This window comes from Patiria miniata, unplaced genomic scaffold (genome assembly GCF_015706575.1).
Source record: "Patiria miniata isolate m_02_andy unplaced genomic scaffold, ASM1570657v1 HiC_scaffold_2, whole genome shotgun sequence".
NCBI lineage: Eukaryota > Metazoa > Echinodermata > Asteroidea > Valvatida > Asterinidae > Patiria > Patiria miniata.
The window spans coordinates 1,823,528-1,845,263 of NW_024037058.1; the positions used below are offsets into that span (position 1 = coordinate 1,823,528).

Genomic DNA, 21,736 nt, shown 5'->3' on the forward strand with positions numbered 1-21,736 from the left:
ATGATGACATCACTTGAGATTTTGAATACTATTTTCAATACCTACCTACCAAGTGTCATAACAATCAGACATATCTATCTAAGACCGAGCAACCCTATTACCAAAAGAATGTTTAATTTAGCAAGTTCCATTTTTGAGAAAGGTCCAAAAATTGAATAATTCATATAAAATTACATAATGAGGTCATTGTGACGTCACTGCAATTTTGTTGTCTACAACACGCTCCGGAATACATGTATACCGAGCTTGAACCCAAACAGACTTCGGTTCTGAAGATATAGGGCCTTAAAGTATGCATTTCAGGATGATGTTACGTGACAAGTGATGATGTAATCACAACGCCATGTTTCGGGCTGAATCTTCAGATGGTTGTCTTTTGCCAGGTTTGAAGTCGATTATGATTTGAAAAAAGTCCTAAAGTGGTAATCGGAACGAAAACATGTGTTATCTTATGGAAAATGATGTGAAAAAAGAAGGGGGAAAACAATAACAAAAACAATAGCTGGTTCTGTGAAAAAAAACCTAGAGATTGTGGTTGTGAACAACTACAGAGCTGTTCCCAGTTTTGATTGTCTATTATAATTTTGGCGGCAAATGATACGCCGACTGCATCAGGTGAATCTGTGGTGGTTTTAGGCTTCACAGTAGTGGGGGCATTGCACAGAGCAGCGCATTGGTGACAACTTGATGAGATTTTCTCAATGGCCTTTTTAATGTCGAGGGCATAGAATTAGCGATAGACGACATACTTAAAGTTGGTGGCATGATGGATGGGTTAGCTGGATGTGCAAGGCAGAGAGGAGGCCATCCAAAACTTGTTGTAGGAATTATGATGCACACCCGTGTGGGAGCAAGTGGTTCATCTCTGGCGAACGATCAGGAGTCCATCTTTGGTGATGGTGGCAGGCGCGGTTCTAGAACCAATATTTTGGGGGGACTAGCACGGTGGATCCAGAATTTTTTTCAGGGAGGCGTGCTGAAATGTTGACCGGTTATTTTTTCCAGACACTTAGGCCTCCGAAAATCAATAGGGGGGGCGGAGCTCATGCCATATTTTCAATGGGGAGCGCCAATAAAATCCTAAAATCATTCACACTATAGCAAGGGCGAATCCAGAACACAATTTGTTTTTTTGGGGGGGGGGGGCCAAAAAAAATTTGGTCCCTCAAAAAAGTGGGTCCAAAACATTACGGTGTGGGGTTCGGGGCCCGCTTAAGGGCCCCGAACAATTTTTGGATTCTAGATGCTCTGTGGTGCGATCTGAGGCAATTTCTGACAACTTTAACAAATTGTTTTTGAGGAAAAGATGGTGGTGTACTCATTGCCTGCCTTTATTGCGATGTCACATAAACAAAAAATGGTTTCGTTTTGGGGGCCATGGCCCCCTTTGGCCCCCCCCCCCCTCCTGGATCCGCCCTTGCACTATATTAACTAATGCACCCTTGTCACGGCTATTTCTTCTTTAGGGGGAGACCGTTCGCATGTACATCACAATCCTCCTTTTTGTTAATGCAATATTTTTTTTTTTTACGGCATTTATTTTTGGGGGGGCTAGACAAAATTTTGGGGGGGCTACAGCCCCCCCTAGCCCCCCCTAAGAACCGCGCCTGGATGGTGGCAACATTGAGGTATCGTTTGATGTCTTTGGAATTGGTGACCTTTTTGGAGGGTCAAGTGCCTTGCAGAAGATGAGCATACGTACGGCGCAAATCTGAGCACTCTGGATCGGCAAGTTTGGCCAGGCCAATTGGCTGGTGAATGGTAGTTTTGCCTTGCCAGTGACAATGTCCTGTGTAGAGATAGGATGACTGAGTCCTCTGTATGCTTCACAAACGAGCAGATCTGGCAAGATGAGTCACTGCAATCTGGGGCATTTGACTGGCAAAGCCTGATAGTATATTTGCTGAACCTGCCAAATGGCGGACTGTAGCTTGAGAGCGGTTGACAGAGTTGCTGACTCGAGTCATGTGACTTGGACTCGAGTCGGACTCGAGTCGCTATTTTTGTGACTTGTGACTTGACTTGTAAATACCAGCTTTGACTTGTGACTTGACTTGGACTTGCAAACAATGACTTGTGACTTGACTTGGACTTGTACAAAATGACTTGTTACCAACCCAAGTCAGACGCTACTCGATTTTTTTTAAATTGAAGTCGCCCATCACAAGGCCCAAAAGGCCACTCAAGGTGTTTATAAATGCAGTTTATAGTTGCAGCGAGAAAGTTTCATTCCAGAAAATAGACCTCAGTGACTGAATCCAGTCAAATGAATAGTTCCCACTAGTTTCAAAAGTTTTCAATAAGACTGTCACAACAAATTACAGTTTTCAATGACCAAGTCTCTTGCTTAATGTAATGGTTGAACAAACTTTGAAAGGAACCTTTCATGAAAAGAAAGCATGCCTTTGTCAATTGCATGTAAAATACCGGATAGCTTAACCATTGGTAGGCGTTTAGTATACATGAAAATTGAACAATAAAGTGTTAGTATACTACATGTGATCGAGTGAGTGAAGTCTTTTTTTCATGTCATCTCAACATTCATTTCTACAATGTAAAGTACATTTATTAAAGTATACAAAGGGCTAATATCCGACAGATATGTGATAAACTACAATAATAGTAATTGCAACACATTGAAAAAGGGGAATTAAGGAGGCATGTTCAAAATAAGTCGTAAGTTAACGCCAGGTTCTTTTTAAAGCTGAACAAAATAATGTGCAACTTGACGTGTTCTTGGACAAAGATACTTGTGACTTGACTTGTGTTTAGACCAAACATGCCAAATGACTTGTGACTTGACTTGTGACTGGACCTAATGACTTGTGACTTGACTTGTGACTGGACCTAATGACTTGTGACTTGACTTGGACTTGCAAACAATGACTTGTGACTTGACTTGGACTTGCAAAAAATGACTTGCTGCCACCTCTGGCGGTTGACAATCGAATATAATGTAGTCACATGGGGGCTTGAACACAGGGCTTGCTGTCTGTGAGGATGATTTTTGCGTAGACTGAATGATGTATGGACTGAAATGCTTAGTAGCAGCAGCATTGGATAGAGCCTCCACTTCACAAGGTAGCCAAGCTGGCTGATGTCCATGCAGTTTGGCACTTAAGAAAATTGAATAGCCCGCCGCTGTTTTGACTTGAATTTGGCTAGCTGGCTGTACTGCTAAAAATGAATCCTGATAGAGGACACGATGAAATTGATGATCATTGATGAATTGAGCACAGGAACTGAATCGAGCACTTCTCGGTTGGAAAACGTGTACAAAACCAATGAGATCTGTTGCCAAAAAGTTAGAGTATAAACAAAGGAAAAGGGAAGAGAAACAATAGAAAATCCTTGATTGTCACCATAAACCAAATGTACTAGTCTGTGTGTGTGAGTTAAGTTTTGGTTGGGTTATCCAAAAATCAAAACCTTATTTGATTTCTTGTCAACATGACAACTTCAGAAATACTTTACCTGAAATTTGGTTTGTGGGTTGTTCGTGGTAGTCTTAAGAAGCCTATTGCTTTTGCGCCTACAGGTCAGAGGTCAAGGTCACTATTGCTAAAACATAGAAATATTGTCAGCACAATAAATTGACAAATAGTTTACTTAGAAATTCTAAATTTGGTTTGTGGGTTGTTCTTGGTAGTTTCATTGTTGCTACAACAATAGGTAACTATTGCTGAAACAATAGATCACTATTTCTAAAACAATAGAAATCTTGTCAACGTGATAACTTGAGAAATACTTTACTTTTGGGGCCGACAGGTCAAAGGCTAAGGTCACTATTGGTAAATCATTAGAAATCGTCCATTTTCGTTACGGACACTGACAAGTATCCACACTGTATCTGACTTGTATAAAAACTGCATGCCTGGGGGATCGTGCAAGTTTCACTTGCAGTATATTTTATTAACCCCCTGGCTGTTAGCCAGAGGGGTATTCTTTCTGTGAGTTTGTCTTACATTCACTATATGGACATGTAAACAAGAGATGTCCACATAATGCAGGTTGTGTTGATGATATGTGGACTAGCCGTGTCCACATAACGTTTTGCCCTCTCTGGAAAACAGGTTTAGAGGCATTTTCGGGTTAGGGTTATCCGTCGCAGAATGAAGAGAAACATTCAAGGAAATCAAGAAACAAATTTAGGGTTGAAAGAGTTTTCACAATTTAAGTAAAGTTATTTTTTGTACCGAGTTTTCCTAACTACACGAAAACAAAGGAATGTCCACATAGCGTATGTAAAACAAACGAGCAAGTCTCACTTGCACTAAATTTTTTAATTTAGCAAATGTATCGCCCAGAAAAACACCATACATTGTCCATTAGCAGCCATATGGTTGCAAAGGGTGATTTCTAAAGGTTACGTAACACTGTATTTTGAATGAAACTACATGTACACAGACATGTTCATGTTGATGCGTGAAATCTTTGAATATTCGGTCAGCCCTAGCGTATACGGCGCTTTGCTGAACAACGCACATGGGTTGGGTTGGCAAATTATTTTTTGATCCCCTTCGAAAGTTTCCTTGGAGATGGTTCCATGTGTAACACTAGCATCCGCAACAACAGATTAAGCTGAAATTCGGAATATACTTAGATGATGTAAGTGTTCAACTACTCGTGATATAACAACTTGGGTAAAATCCTAGAAATTGGGATAAATGCATACATTTGGGGAAGTTTTCAAGCGATTACTTCCAGACTTGAAGGTCAGCTTTGACAGTAACCAGTATTGACGTTTCGGCATCGATGACGGCGATTTTTTCACTGACACGAAGTTTAGAATTTCTTCTTCAGTTAGAATGTAACATTTCAATCATACCAAACATATTTCTGAGAAACACTACATTCAAAAGGCCATGTTTTTTGGGTTCACGAATTTCAATGCTCTATTACAGCGTCTTAGTACGTAATCTGATTAGCTTTCCTTGACAGTGACAGATGCTTTGCCTTCGCAACCATATGGCTGTTAGTGTACATAATCATCGGTTTTAAACAGCGCCCCTATTGACTGATGGTACTAGACACCCCCCCCCCAAAAAAAAATACTATTTGATTTTTACGGTGGCAAAGTGTCCAGAGAAAAATATGTCTACATTTGAGCACCCGCGGATATGCAACTGCCCTTTTCAAGAAATATTTACCCCCCTTGTGCGTGAGTGGCCTCTACTTGCGCAATGTTATCAATGGTATGTACAGCTGCACAGTCACTCACCGTGTGCGTGAGTGGCCTTTACTTGCGCAATGTTTTCAATTGTATGTACAACTGCACAGTCACTCACCGTGTGTGTGAGTGGCCTCTACTTGCACAATGTTATCAATGGTATGTACAGCTGCACAGTCACTCACCGTGTGTGTGAGTGGCCTCTACTTGCACAATGTTATAAAAATTGTATGTACAGCTGCACAGTCACTCACCGTGTGTGTGAGTGGCCTCTACTTGCACAATGTTATCAATGGTATGTACAACTGCACAGTCACTCACCGTGTGGGTGAGTGGCCTCTACTTGCACAATGTTATCAATGGTATATGTACAGCTGCACAGTCACTCACCGTGTGCGTGAGTGGCCTCTACTTGCACAATGTTATCAATGGTATGTACAACTGCACAGTCACTCACCGTGTGTGTGAGTGGCCTCTACTTGCACAATGTTATCAATGGTATGTACAACTGCACAGTCACTCACCGTGTGGGTGAGTGGCCTCTACTTGCACAATGTTATCAATGGTATGTACAACTGCACAGTCACTCACCGTGTGCGTGAGTGGCCTTTACTTGTCAGGTAGAAGGAAAGACTTTAATGAACAAAGGCAAAAAACACGATGGGTGGATGAGAAAAGAACAGAGAGAGAGTCAAAGGTCACAAACGCTTGAGGACGCAATCACTACTACTGGCGTTGAGTTTGAAAAGTTAAATCCAGCTTGCTGTTCAATTCCGGGGTGTCTTAGGGCTACATAAATATTGATGCTGTCATTATACTGAATGAGGTACTTCATTTGTACACAATATCTCAAGAACACAATGACCGACAACAAAAGTTTGTTGTTCACTTGCTTTAATTGTACTTGATATGAGACACTTTCAATATCTAGGTCACATGACTATATTGTAACGAAAATACAAGTCATGACTAATTTCCAGTAAGCACACTTTATTCTTTACTCTGATAAAATACAGGTTCATTTCATAAACTTAATTAATAGGACTTACGGAAGATAAGAAATAAGTATCAAGTTAACAACTCGTATTTCATTGAGAAGAATTAATGCCAATACAGTTGACTACGCTAAGGAGAATACACGAGAAAGTGTGAATTCGTAAATTAAGAATCCACACTTGTGAGTGTATTCTTCGACTTAAACCATTGCGTCAACAGAAGTATTGGAAAAAATGTTGCAACCTGACGCCACTTTTTTCTTCATATATCATCTCAATGAAGGTCATTCATTGCAAAAATGATGATAAGACATGAATCTGGGACTGAGAAATGTTTCCAATTTTGTTAGGAAATACTTGAAATGACTCTCCATAGACTTTGTACACAAGCGCGGAAGTGGCGTCAGGTTGCAACATTTTTCCCTGGCGTGTTTAGCATGTGTATCGCCACACCCGTACAACCAAGTCATTTTGTGTGTTTAGGCTTCTTACGTCAAAATGGATAGTTCAGACGACAATTTCTTTCTGACTAAAAGTAGATTTTGCAGTGACGGCAGAGAATCTGACAGTAAAGATGCATTGGTAATTTTCGGAAAGCAAATTTCCCTGCAGTCGGTCCTATTCATGCTCATTATGGAGAACAATTGTCCGACGTGTTTTAAGTGTGGACTCATAATTCCGAATCCACACTTTACTAAAGATTCGTAGTTCCGAATCCACACTTTGTGACCAGTGTAAGAGATTCGTAGATCCGAATCCACACTTTTAACAATAGTGTGACGTCATAACAATGGTTTAAATAATGATAATAGGGCCTATGATAAACTAATGGTAGAATAACTGTTAAATGAAATGACTTATACAAGTTTAATTCATCTACACTTTCTAGGTCAAGATGCTAGGATTATTGTGATTAAGAGTAATTATTGGGCGCAGTGGTTTATGACGAATCAGAGCATTGCAAGAGACATTTTTATGCCCAGCCGGCGAAGCCGAAGGGGCATACTGTTTCCGCCTTGTCTGTCCGTGTGTGTGTGGGGGTGAGCTTGTCTTACATACGCAGTGTGGACTTCCGAACAAAACACGTCCACATAATGTAGGTAGCACCGACGTTGTGTGGACTTGCCCACGTCCACACAGTGTTTCCCCATTTCTGGAAAACAGGTTTAGAGGCATTTTTGGGTTAGGTTTATTTGTAGCAGAATGAAGAGAAACACTAAAGGGAATCATAGAAAAAAAATTGGGTTGAAAGAGTTTTCACAGTTTGAGAAAAATGAGTTTTTCCACTGGTGTTCCTTAACTACACGAAAAGAAAGGAAAGTCCACACTACTTATGTGAAACAAGTCTATGTGTGCGTGTACAAACACTGCCTTGTGGGGTACCGGAACAATGGGAGGTACCCCACAAGGAATGCCCACCGACTTGCCGGGTACCGTTTTGGTACCCCACAAGTTTTTCACGAAATAGATATATGGATTTTACTCAAAAACTAGGAATTTCCAAGGTTGGTTGATCCGTCGCAAATGAAAGAGTTTTAGAAAAGGGATATTAAGTCTGAATTTCAGCCCAGGATTTAACTCTGGTTAAAATAAGAGCATTTTGACATAAGTGTGCGACGTTGCAAAATTTGTGTACACGAGAACAAAGGAAGTACCCCACTTCTATGCCAATGTATTGTGTGTGTGTGCGTGTGCGTGTTTGTGTGCATTTATGCCTATTGCAGTACTACGTATTGGTTGTGCGTGCGTGCGTGCCTGCGTGCCTGCGTGCATGTGCATTTGGTTCCACAGCGATATCTGGATTGTATGTCCATGTATGTCTTGAACCTCGATACAATGAAGGTAGCTTGCTAGTATAACTTATAAGTTTGGACCCCATAAGACAAAGGCCAAGGTCATTAGGATATTAAAAACAATAGGATTTTATTTATTTTATATGTGCAAATGTAATCATTCACTAAAATATTAGGGGGCCTGTACACTGTTGATACATGTTTTTTGTATAATCAATGTGGCTTCTCAACCTTTTTTTCTTGGACAGTCATATATTTAATTGAAACAACAGAAAACAAACACATGTACATTACTAAAACTTGAGACTTGTACCGTAGTACATGTACATGTATATGCAGCTCTGTAGGTTGTTCTTAGTATTTTGAGTCACTTTCGGACCCCATAGGCCAACTGTTCCATTATTAAAAACCAAAGAAATGATGTCATGATGACTCAAGCTTTTTCAAATAACCATATTTTCTTTTGATTACCATGTAGGCCTTGTAAATGCTCAAAGGATTATGCTGAAAGGATTTGCCTTTGAGAAATGTCTTGCTTAAGATTGAAAATATCCAGTCAGTTTGCTTAAATCACATGCAATGACTTCCCAACAGAAAAGCAAAAAACACAAATTCATTATGGGATCATAGGCATCAATACATTACATATATAACCTAAAGAAAACAATAACGATGTCAATAGGTAAGTTGATATTAATAGAGTGGTGTTAACTCCTTGCGCTATGTACGCGCCCAAATGCTATAAAAGACGAGCCAAGTCGGGGCTCGGTGTTCAGATCGTGACTGGTTCTGGCCCGGTGGGAAGTTCACCCAGAATAAGGAGTGCGTCTTACTCAACGTTCGATTGCAATGCACTTTGGCGCTCCGCCTCATCGTTATCCACATAGACATTTGAGTATACACATCAGGCACATTGTGTGCCAACAGTATTGGAAGATAATAAAACCGTTATTCTTTTTTTGAAGAACAGTACGACCTCTCCAGTCAGAATTCTTTTCTAGTCTCTAGTCATACAATATCTTTATTACTTTTTTTTTTAGAATGCATAATTAACTGGGGTTTTTTTTGTATCGTTCATTAACCCTTTAATATTGTACATTATATACAATCAAAAACATTTGGGAACGCTTGTGGTTGTTAGGTCCACAAATACACCTCTATTTTTGTTTGTGTTGTGGGGTTTGCTTTTTTCTCTCTCTTTTTTTTTTTGGGGGGGGGGGCAGGGGTGACACATGCAGTGTGGTGGGTGACATAAGCAACATTATGTTATACATGTGCACCGTGAATGCATATGAGGTGTGCACATTTTTATGGCAGAAAATCCTTACATATTTTACTAGAATCATTGGTAGTCGGGTGGCTCAGACCCAACTTTTGACAAGATCATGACCGTCTGGTCCAAAGCACCAAACTTGGCAGATAGATTCTTATAGCCTTAGAGAAGATATTTAGAAGGGTTGAAACCTGAAATTTTTATTATAATATTTTTTTTTTGAAGAGCAGGGGCGGCGGAACCAGGGGTGGGGGGGGGGCAGATTGGCCCAAGTGCCCGTTTTGCAGACATGAATTTGCCCCCTTGAGCTCCGTCTGTATTTTGTGCACAGGTGGACATTATTACTAATGATGTGCAAACCGAAACTGATCCAACCCTAAACCGACTTCGGGTCGGGTCGGATCAATTTGTCCATCTTTTCAGTCGGGTCGGGTCGGTTTTCGTTTTTGCATTTACATTTTTGGGTCGGGTCGGGTCTGTTTAGCCATCTTTTGAAAAAAAATTAAAATAAACCAAAATAAACCATAATAAACCGAAACAGTTGAGAAATTCAGGTGATGCGATATTATTGACAGTCACTGTGACCGAAGCCCTTGTGGCATGGTGTGGCCAACGTGCTTACCTTCAAGTTCCTGCAATAATCATTTCTCCAGTTGGATCGGGACTGACAGTGAATTGTAACAGTTTTCATGATATACCATGCGTTTGTTTCATAAGAGGAGTTACTCTCGGTTAAGTACCACTGAGTATATGACAGAAAAAGAATTCATGCCACGTGGGTAAGGGCAGGCACAAAAAAAAGTGATCACTTTATCCAAGCCAGATATTCTGTTTTTGTTGGGGGGTCAGTTCGGGTTCAGGTCGATTCGGGTCGGTTTTACCTTATTTTTAGTCGAGTTGGGTCGGGTCGGTTTGAGGGAGTTAAGATTGGTTTTGGTTCGGGTTCGGTTTATGTCCCTAATGTTTCAGGTCGTTTGTGCCTGGTCAACCCGACCCGATGCACATCATTAATTATTACCAGTAAACAGTTTTTTGCTTTCCGAGCAGTTTTATTTTGCACATTTTTTTTACATGAATTTTGGACAGAGCTTGGGGGTTGGGGTTGGAAACCCCCCCCCCCCTCGATCTGCGCCTGTGAGGAATATGAAAACCAATACAATGTATAAAAAAAATCTAACAAATAAAAATATACAAAACTATGGGAATAAATATATATTACACGGCAGGTATTTATGACTTATGCAAATTAGGCACCCTTCCAAAAAAATTTTCAGGTGTCACCCCTTTTAAATATCTTTACTAGGGCTATAAGAATCTATCTGCCAAGTTTGATGCTTTGGAGCAGTCAGTCACGATTCCGACTGTATGCCACCTCTGGGCATGTGCACAACCATCTAACATGTACTTGTGACATTTCTACAGTCACTGTAACAGAGGTTTTTGTATGTTCATGTCTGCTGAAGTTGATTTGTTGCTATTTTTCCAAGGACATTAGTCCTTATCCAGGATTTACACAAGAGCAGAATATATTAGCAACATACATTTTTTTGTCGTACAATGTTGTTAATTTGTTGCTAAAGTTATTGATGCTTCTGCTCATCTGTAGATTCATTTTGTTCCAGGCACTTCAAGCAACAGTTCTGAAGGCTATAGTTTTTCTGAAAACACAGATGTGCAGGAGCCGCAGCAAAGTGGTTGAATAGTCATTCTGAAGTGCTACAGTGTTAACAGGTGTTTTTGTTGCTGTTCTTTTATAAATTATGTATAATTTGCATTATGTGTTCATTTCAGAAAAACGGTTTAAGCCCTAGTTGGACAGAAACCACAAGGCTGAATAATAAAACTTTCCAGTTAAAATACAAATGTAGAGAGATATGTATTCTTCTTAGAAAACAAATTCTTAAAGGAAACATGCAGTAGAAATTCAGCTCATCGATGAGCGATGTCAGGAATTGATTATCTGGAAACAGATGGGGTCAGTGGGCATAAAGTACAATAATATGCAGATGCGCAAAAAGTGCTAAGTACAGCGAATGCACTTGTCTTCTCAAGGAAAGGAAGGCGTGCTTGTGACGCGTGGCACTGGAGCCGTACTTGACGGGGCCGTGGAGGTGCAGAGCCGCAGAGTCAGGGAGCCGCAGAGTCGCGCGTCGGTAATATGATAATAATCATCAGGGCACTTATATAGCGTTCTTACACAAACTGGTATCACAACGCTTTACACAAGAAAACAATTAAAGTGTATAATACAAAATGATGAAAGGAAATAATAACAACCTATAGGGCAATTAAGTCTGGAAGAGATGTGTTTTCAGCAATGTTTTGAAATCAGTGAGGGAAGTGGCATGACAGATTTCATAAGGAAGATTATTCCAGAGGTTTGGAGCAGCTGCATAAAAACCTTTTTCTGAGATTGAAGAACGAGTTTTGGGTTTAATGAGGATTCTGGTATCGGAACTGGAACGCAGGGTATGATTCGGCTGGTATGGGGTGATGAGTTCAGTGAGATAAGACGGAGCACTGTCACTCAAACAATTATAAGTGATTGTTAATAACTTGAAAATGATTCGTTCATTGATAGGAAGCCAGTGAAGTCGTAGAAGAAGAGGCGGAACATGGTCTGACTTTTTTGCCATAAAAATGAGTTTGGCTGCTCTGTTTTGGAGTCGTTGGATGCGTTTGATGTCTTTGCAGGGTAATCCTTGAAGAAGAGAGTTGCCATAGTCAAATCGAGACGTGACAAGAGCTCGCACAGCATGGTGGCATGTGGTTTCATCAATTAGGCTACGAATGTGAGACAGGCTCCTAAGATGACAATTGACCGTTTTACAAAGTGTGGAAACATGTTGAGACATACTCATGGCAGAATCGAACACAACACCCAAATTCCTTATAGTAGGGGATGGTTTGATTATGGTATCTTCAAGCGTGTGAGAGACTTCGGGTAACAGTTGACTTATTCTTGGTTGTGCAGCGACAAACAATTCCGTTTTTGCATGGTTGAGGAGAAGCATGTTTTGGCACATCCACTTGTTGATGTCCGAGATACAGGTTGTTCAAACGGGGAGAGATTGCTCTATATCACCAGGCTTTCGGGGATCAGTGCAAACATACAGTTGAATGTCGTCAGCATAAAAATAAAAACTGACACTCGGGTGTTGTCTGATTATGTCTGACAATGGGTAAATATACAAGGAAAATAGCTGCGGTCCAACACAGGAACCTTGAGGTAAACCATAGGGAAGCAATCTGGAACCTGTTTAACATGATAAACAAGTAAAAAGTGGAACTTACTCCCCAAAAAATGAAGAAAAGCTTGTTACATATTTGTACACAAAGCTGTAGAGACACTATTGTTCTGCCTTGAATGACATCACACTTTGACTCATGAATATGGAAATGTTCATTAGCATAAAAACTAAAATGTTGAAATTTCTCCCTTTTATTGCTACAAAGGTGAAAGTCATAGTAACATAATTATGGTTAGAAAGCTGTTTTAAATGTATTGAAGTCATAAAAATCCTATTGCATGTTTCCTTTATATTCTAACGGTAACCTAATAATAAGAGAAAGTATTCTGAAGACCGTCTCCTCTCCCTCATTCAGTGCAAAATGCTTGTTCACATAATTTGAAAAATGGGCCATGTTATGTCATTTAGAATGCGAGCCATACATTGTACTTGAGTGTTCAGCTAGGGAACCATTTAGTTATTTTCTCATTTCTTGTGCGCATGACAACATGCATAATATTGTGCATAAAGCATGATAAAGTACACTACAACAAGTTTTATAACACTTGTAACGGTCAATTTTATTGTACACTAGGAAATTAGTGCTGTAATTGTGTTTACTTGGCAAGTTGCTGTAACTCTTTCACATCTATTCAATTGATGTAAAAGTTTGGGGTGGCGGTGGGTGTGGGAGCCTCCCCCCACACGTTTCAAAGTGTAGCCCCCACCCCCTTTTTTTCCTGGTCGCAAATAAAAAGTGTAGGTCAAATGTTATAAAGATTCAGGCTGATTCATTTACTGTCACTGACTGCATGATTGGATTGAGTTGAAGATTGAATCAAATTGAATATCAAATGAATAATTTGCTCATGGGACAGCACTTATTTACTGTGGAAACAGGATGTAGTTGAAATAAGAAATACTTAAGAAAGAACAAATGACGATGAAATAAAGATAACTACATGGATGAGTAACAACACCTTGAAACAATGGTGTTATTGCACATCGTTTCTTCTCAGTATTCAGTTTGCACATTGTAACTGTTCTGATGTCATCAAACCTGAAATAATGCGTACATGTAATGTAAACAGAATGTGTCATACAAGTACATACATAAAATGTATACTGAAATTTATTATATCCTGAAAGATGGGGTTTTACAGGAAAGGCTATATTTCGTGATCATTTTCTGTTCTGACAAAATATTCAGAACTTAATTGGCCATTGTCTAATAGTCAGGGTGACCGAAAGGTTATGGCCAAATTCTGCTAAATGCAATTCAAAAATCTTCCAAATTCCCCCGAATTACTTGAAATATACTATAAATACTTAAAATTACATGCAGATGTTGTAGTATTGCCTTAATTAAGTTTTCAAATTACATTATTAACAACCTATAGTCACATAAAGATGTTGTGAAATTTTGTAAGTCTCGCCAAAATGCAGTTGCGTCACGACAAACTCCATTTCCCAGTGAACCAAGGGTTGTTTGCAAAGATTGAAACTTTCTTATACAAATGTAAGATTTTTTTTTTAATTTGCTATCTTTTTTGTCAAATATCCATTTTTGCAGAATTCTGCCAGATATCTGCAAAAAAATCTTCTGTTCTGTCAAACTTGTTTTTTAACAAAAAATCTGTCAAAGTTAGCCAAATATCGGCTAAAACAGTCACCCTGCTAATAGCTGTCTGCCCGATCACTCTGCATTTGTAACTCAACAAACCTGATCGAATCACTAGTTAAGAATTGTAATTTATCCCTCCTGCTATCTGAACAGTCAAATATGGTTTTAAAAAAATCAATCCTCTTCCCTTGCCGTGCCTTTTTGCACAGGCTAGTTACCAGTCAGATCATATTTTTAGTATGCACTGTGACTAGCAATATTCAGTCAACAGACAAAAGCAGGCAAATGGTGGCACAGCTGTTTTATCAATCACCCACTGTCAAAGCATAGTTTGAATCAAGTTACATGAACTGTCACAGCCAGTCAATCCTGCTTTATGTAGGCAGCTGAGCACTTAAGAGTCATTTCGTGTAAATACTTCATATAAAGTGTCCACGCTCAAAAATCGACTTGGGAAGCAAGTTACCAAAATGCTCGTTGCCATGGTAACAGGCCATTATGTGTTTTGGCAATTTTGAGGCTGCAAAAATTCAATTTTCGCGTCATTTTCAAAGGTTATCAAGCCAAAATGCGAAGTAATGTCACAAAAGTAACTATAAGTATCATCGTTACCCTTACAAGAAAAAAAAAAAACTTCTGAAAAATCACCTTTATGTTATTTTTAGGCCCTACAATACAGCATGTTTTTACAACTAACAAAATTGCATTTTTACCCCATTTTTAACCCTCCAAAATAGCACTTGCCAGGGCACTCAGAATAATTTCCCTTCGGCTATGGTTAGTTCAGACATTGGTCTTTTCATATCTGGTGAGAAAATCTTGGGTTATTGTATATCCTTTGTGCAGTAGCGCTACAAAAATGGTAATTTTCACAAAAACCTTAAAAAATGTATATTTTCAGTTTTTACCCCTCAGCCGAGAGGCTCGAGGGGCATTGTCGTTGCCTAGGGCGTCCGTCCGTCCGTTGGGCCGTTCTGACCATACCACCCTTGTGGGGTGATGTTCCTTTCAGGACACATAACCCGTCTATTTTCACAATAGAAAAACATCTCCCCAGAAGAGAATCTTTAGAAAAAGGGATAATGGGAACACAATGCTATCACCCCACAATTCCGTCTGGCTGGAACGTCCGTCCATCCGGCCGTCCGTCCGTCCGGGCAGCTTAGTTTCCGGATGATAACTGGAGTTAGAAATGTTGTTTGGGGTTGTAACTTTGGTAGGGGGTTGCCCTTAGGAGTAGGCAAGTTGGGATTGGTTTTGAGGTCAAAGGTCAAGGTCACGGTGGTGAGTTAAAGGTAAATGGTTTCCGGATGATAACTTGAGTTAGAAATTAGATTTTGGTGTCTAACTTTGGTGGGGGGTTTCCCCTTTGGTACAGGCAAGTTGGGATTGGTTTTGGGGTCAAAAGGTCAAAGGTCAAGGTTACCGTGGTGAGTTGTTAAAGGTATTGTTTCCGGATGATAATTTGAGTTAGAAATGAAATTTTGGTGTCTAACTTCGGTAGGTACAGGCAAAACCATTGGTACAGGCATGTTGGGACTGGTTCTAGGGTCAAAGGTCACCATGTTGAGTTAATGGTTTCCGGATGATGACTTGACTCTGGCTGAGGGGTTTCAACAGCAACGCTATTATTTTTTTCCTTTGTTTTGAGTAATAGTTTAATTGGTATTGTTCATGAATCTTAGACATTTTCACAAACAGAATCTCACTGTGTATCATTTTTTTAGGCCAGTGGATGAATAGTAGGTCATGTAGTCCCCCACACACACCTGGCTAGGCTCCGCCCACTCCCCCTTTGCCACCGAATTTAGATATTGTATGTTGCATAACGAAACAAATGTAAATAAATAATTTGCAAGTGAACACTTTAGGAATTACAAAGACTTCCTTTACACAGCCCCCTTCCTCCACCTCGGGGCATTGCTTGGGGTTCAGGGTGGGGTGTGCCCACCCACCAATAACTTGGCTTTGTCAGTAAAATCAATGTCACATGGGCAAAAATCAAGTGTTTGCTCGCCGCAATGAATAATAATGGCCATATCCATTTTCCTCTGATTAAAGTGCATCCATTATTCAAATGACTTCCAGTCCTCCTCTCCCAGCTAGGCCCCACCCTTTCCCCTGACACCAATCCAGATCTTGATTTCTACATATATTTGCCTGAATTAAATTGTAAATACTAGATATCAATTTGCAAGTGAACCTTTTACAATCTACACAAACAGCCGTCTCACAGCTAGCCCCTGCCACCCCCACTCCCAATGCTCATAAGAGAACCCCGCCCTCTCCCCCAACAAGTCAACAAGTACAATTTTGTTCAGATTACATACATGTGCATATGCAGGCACCAGACTATTCCTCATTTGCATACATGTTCAAAAATCTTGCACATGTAAATGATCCAATACCAGGGTGAGAGAGCAGGTAGTTATGGGCATGTACTGTTCGACAACCTTGGGACGAGGTTGCGCTATCACAGTATTCCACATTTCCATGATATAGCTAGCACTGTGATACCCTATCACAGTATTCCACATTTCCACAATAGCCTATCACTGAATGCTACTTTTCCATGATAGGCTATCACGGCATTCCACGTTTCCACAATAGCCATCACGAAATTCCACGTTTCCACGATAGCTCATCGCTGTATTCCACGTTTACACACGATAGCCTTTCATGAGATTCCACGTTTCAACGATAGCCTATCACGGAATTCCACGTTTCCGCGATAGCTTATCACGGAATTCCACGTTTCTGAAATATCACATAATTCCACGTTTCCATGATAGGCTATCACAGTATTCCATGTTTCTAAGTTCCTTTATCTCAGTATTCAATGTTTACAAGATATTTCATCTCGGTATTCCATTTTTCCAAGATATTTTATCTCAGTAACGCGGATGGTCATATACGCTTCTGTACATATGCAACGTGCATGTAAAAAGACTTTTTGGCATCTACGCATTTAGTCTGCTTCCTATTCCTAGTCCTCTGTTGGGGGCTAAGCCGCTGTGGACCTGCTGCCGTTGTAGCATGAATTTAGGTTTTATGAAATACGGACTCTTTGGTGGTATTGCGCATGCTCATGCATAGATAATTAGGAGAGGGACCGGTCACGTGAGGGGGTTTAACCAATAAAAGGGAGAAAGAGTCCGATTTTCATAAGAGTCCGATTTTCATATGACACCGTATTCTGACTAGGGGCCGTTTTTGAAACTTCGGCTTCGGCTGTCATTGTCTCTTTCTCCATTCATGCAGATTGGCAGTGGGGCTGGACCGGCGTATACAGGACCGAAACTGGGGTTTTAGAAAACGGCTTTGCCCCATCAAGAACACATTGCAGCGCAGTGTGTACAATGGTTAGCCATTTGTGCCCACATACAGCAAATGGGTCATTGTGTGTAATAAGCCTTTGTACTGATGACGTCACAGTTTGTTTACATGTGTGCTTTCCTATGGAGCCAGTGGGGGCCCACGGTCCACTGAGCACCATAGGAACACACGTAAACAAAGTGGGACGTCATTAGTACAGAGGCTTACTGGCCCGGGCCCAGTCAGATGGTCAGACCTATATGGGTGCACGCCAAAATAGTTGGTCCCCCCCCCCCCCCCCAAAAAAAACCTTTTTTTTTCCGGCGGACAAAACATTTGGGCAAAAGTTTTTTAAAACATTTTAACTTCTGAAAAATTGGGGGAAAAAATAGAAATTGTGAGCCCCCCCCCCAAAAAACCCCCACCAAATCCTGGGTGGCCACTGACACTCCCTTCTAAGCGCAGCTAGGCCTAGGCAGCCCAATTTGATGACGTCATGGTGTTTCACAATCGACAGACGGCCGAACGTATCCGAACGACCGATTCTAGATCTTCGGTGTAAGCAAAGATTTTAGAGAGAGAATACAGGACAGTCCGCTTAAAAAGTGAAACAGAAAGTACTTGCCCATAGGTCGCGATGGGAAGGGCGCCTCGCGCGGCAGGTAGGTAAAAACTAGATTTTCTACATGCACTCGACGTAAAAACTTAGTTAAATGCAAAGTCGCCAACCAAATTTGTTTTGGGCGAAATAATGCAAATATGTAACATTTTCATGACAAAATGCCTACAAGTGCCTCTTTATTTGTTTTAAAACAGTATAATGCTGATGAGCTTGTGTACACGTTCAGAGATAAGATTGGTAATGTGAACAACTTGTGCAATTTGCATCATGTTTACTGCTATTGTTTATTGCTCAACATGTTTTTAAAGTAAATTTGTTTTTGTTAATTAAGTGTTGAATTAGTGAACTTTATTAATATATTAAATAAATTAATTAAATTATTGATGAATGTATTATTTTTAAAAAGAAATCATGCATTTTTTATGTGTACAGCGTTTGTAATGTAATGTAAGTGAATTATTTTTATACCTTCAAATAAATTAGTTCAAATTGATTAATTAATTGAATTATCAATGCATTAATTTTTTAAGAAACTATGCATGTTTTTTAAGCGTACAACTCTTGAAATGTAATGTAAAGCATTGAAATGTTAATATAACTATTTTATGAATATTAAAATTAAGTGATTAAATTGTTACATGCAATTTTTTTTAGTGAACGGCGCTTGTAATGTAATGTAGGGCATTTTCTAAGTCATATAACGTCAAAAGTTAAACAACTGAAGATCACACTCATTTTAATGAAACAAATTAAAGATTAGTTGTTGTTTTTTAAGGCCCAAAAACCTGAAGCTGGTCTCCATATCTGAACACTGAACTTCAGGAAAGTTGTAGACTTTTTCAGCAATCGCCGCCAAAGTCCTTTTTGATTGCTTGCCCCCCCCCCCAATAGCTTTAAAAGCATTACTAAATCTCAATGTTACTGTTGTCGTTGACTTTAATTCCCGTTCATTTATTCGTTCATTCATTTATTCCTTCATCGTTTTAATTCCTTTCTCCGTGTGTTCGTCTTTTTAAAGTTTTGTTTTTTTGTTCACCAATGAAAATCCCGCTCTGAATTTTACACCCAATGTCCTACTACACGTGATAATTCACTGTAGCGTCATGCACGGTCACCTACCTGCCGTAAGTGGCGCCCTTCCCTATTTTGATGAAGTCATCGTGTTTCACAGATCACCGTGCAAACTAAATTCCCAGTGTCCTATCTTCCCCCTCTCTAATACTGAACTCGATCTTTGATGTACGTACGCGGTCCGGATCTGGTCAAAGCTAGTTGCACACCGTCAACGATGTGACTTTCTAATTCAACTTCAAGCAATAATTTTCTTCACGTCAAGTCGTAGTCTACATGTTGAATGTATGTAAGTGCATTTATTTGTGTAGTTGTACGGTCTATATTTATAACTAACACTAGGCGCCTAGTAGTAGTAAGTAGTAGGTACTCCTAGAACTATGAGGCTCCACGTAGTGGAGCCTCATAGGTTCAGAAGCCCGCAAAATTGTTGTCAGCACAAAACACTAATTAAGTACAAAAACGTCCATCCCAAGCAGGCCGTTTTCCACAGAACCGCTGCACAGTTTGCCCCTAAACTCCATACAATACCTCATGACATACTCACGTTATGTGCACCCAACAAACATCGGTGGATTCTGTCTGTTTTTCGGCAAAAATGATGAAAAATATGCCCTTTCCGCACTGAGCCAACCTAACACTTGAAACGAGCACGCGTGCAGAATGATCGCAGTTATTTTCGGTTCGATCGCTCGGAGCGCGCCGCGGGGGGTACGTACTTGCACTTGTACGCATGTGCATACTATCGTTCCGCTCCTACACCATACCCCCCGCGGCGCGCTCCGAGCGATCGAACCGAAAATAACTGCGATCATTCTGCACGCGTGCTCGTTTCAAGTGTTAGGTTGGCTCAGTGCAGAAAGGGCATATTTTTCATCATTTTTGCCGAAAAACAGACAGAATCCACCGATGTTTGTTGGGTGCACATAACGTGAGTATGTCATGAGGTATTGTATGGAGTTTAGGGGCAAACTGTGCAGCGGTTCTGTGGAAAACGGCCTGCTTGGGATGGACGTTTTTGTACTTAATTAGTGTTTTGTGCTGACAACAATTTTGCGGGCTTCTGAACCTATGAGGCTCCACTACGTGGAGCCTCATAGTTCTAGGAGTAAGTAGTAGGCCTATTTCACAACCTAGGCTACTCCTAGAACTATGAGGCTCCGCGTGAGCGGAGCCTCATAGATCAAGACGCCCGCAAAATTGCCTGCAGCACAAAACACTAATAGTAATAAAGTACAAAAACGTCCAGAGTAATTGCAGAATACCCCGCCACTCGGAAATACACCCCTAAAATCACTGGCTACGAGGTTGGAATCACTGCAAAAGAAACAATTCAAGTCCATTGCCAGCTACGCGGATACTGAGTGGGGGTCCATTATTTGAGAACGAAGCAACACAAAATGAATGGGAGTTGCTGAAAAATATTCTAAGTCCAAACCAACCACCCTGTTGGCGGCTACGAGGCTACGGAGTGGGAGTCCCCTTGAGTATGCTTGAAAACGAAGCAACACAAAAGGAATGGGAGTTGCTGAAAAAAGTGTAAGTCCAAACCAACTACCCCGTTGGCGGCTATGCGGTCACGAAGTGGGAGTGCAATGGAGCATGACGCATAGTACATACAAGTAGCGCTGAGAATGTTTATTGAGGTCAATCAGCCGTGACCTTGTAGCCGGCTACTACTCCTAGAACTATGAGGCTCCACGTAGTGGAGCCTCATAGAGTCAGAAGCCCGCAAAATTGTTGTCAACACAAAACACTAATTAAGTACAAAAACGTCCATTCCAAATAAGCTATTTCCCACAGAACCGGTGCACAGTTTGCCCCTAAACTCCGTACAATACCTCATGACATACTCACGTTATGTGCACCCAACAAACATCGGTGGATTCTGTCTGTTTTTAGGCCAAAATGATGAAAAATATGCCCTTTCCGCACTGAGCCAACCTAACACTTGAAGCGAGCACGCGCGCTGATATCGCAGTCATTTTCGGGTTCGATCGCTCGGAGCGCGCCGCGGGGGGTACGTACTTGCACTTGTACGCATGGGCATACTATCAATCCGCTCCTACACCATACCCCCCGCGGCGTGTCCGAGCATCGAACCCGAAAATGACTGCGATATCAGCGCGCGTGCTAGCTTCAAGTGTTAGGTTGGCTCAGTGCGGAAAGGGCATATTTTTCATCATTTTGGCCTAAAAACAGACAGAATCCACCGATGTTTGTTGGGTGCACATAACGTGAGTATGTCATGAGGTATTGTACGGAGTTTAGGGGCAAACTGTGCACCGGTTCTGTGGGAAATAGCTTATTTGGAATGGACGTTTTTGTACTTAATTAGTGTTTTGTGTTGACAACAATTTTGCGGGCTTCTGACTCTATGAGGCTCCACTACGTGGAGCCTCATAGTTCTAGGAGTAGCCGGCTACGAGGTGGATAGATCGAGTGGCGGGGTATTCTGCAATTGTGCCAAACGTCCATCAAAATGCAGCCATTTCACACAGAACCGCTGCACAGTTTGCCCCTATACTCCGTACTTTATCTCTTGACATACTCGCGTATCTTGTGCGGAACTAACATAGGTGGATTCTGTCGGTTTTTAGGCCGAAATGATGAAAAATATGCCCTTTCCGCATTGAGCCAACC

General features: G+C 40.7%; 2 protein-coding genes across 7 annotated transcripts in view; both read left to right on the forward strand.

The window, feature by feature from the left end:
• Nucleotides 1-18,675, forward strand: part of LOC119726984 (E3 ubiquitin-protein ligase TRIM37-like) — a 122,902-nt gene extending 104,227 nt beyond the window's left edge. For 3 of the 5 annotated variants that reach the window (XM_038198843.1, XM_038198841.1, XM_038198839.1), the window contains one exon: nt 17,347-18,675. In XM_038198843.1, coding sequence (XP_038054771.1) covers nt 17,347-17,615 — 269 coding nt within the window. In that variant the 3' untranslated portion in view covers nt 17,616-18,675. Of the gene's footprint in view, nt 1-10,853; nt 11,703-17,346 lie in introns of those variants that run through there. The other 2 variants (XR_005270877.1, XM_038198842.1) reach the window with 1 other exon arrangement.
• Nucleotides 18,676-19,196: 521 nt separating this feature from the next.
• Nucleotides 19,197-21,736, forward strand: part of LOC119726987 (palmitoyltransferase ZDHHC5-like) — an 86,872-nt gene continuing 84,332 nt past the window's right edge. The window contains exon 1 of one of the 2 annotated variants that reach the window (XM_038198848.1): nt 19,197-19,382. In XM_038198848.1, coding sequence (XP_038054776.1) covers nt 19,370-19,382 — 13 coding nt within the window. In that variant the 5' untranslated portion in view covers nt 19,197-19,369. The remainder of the gene's footprint in view (nt 19,383-21,736) is intronic. The other variant, XM_038198850.1, reaches the window with a different exon arrangement.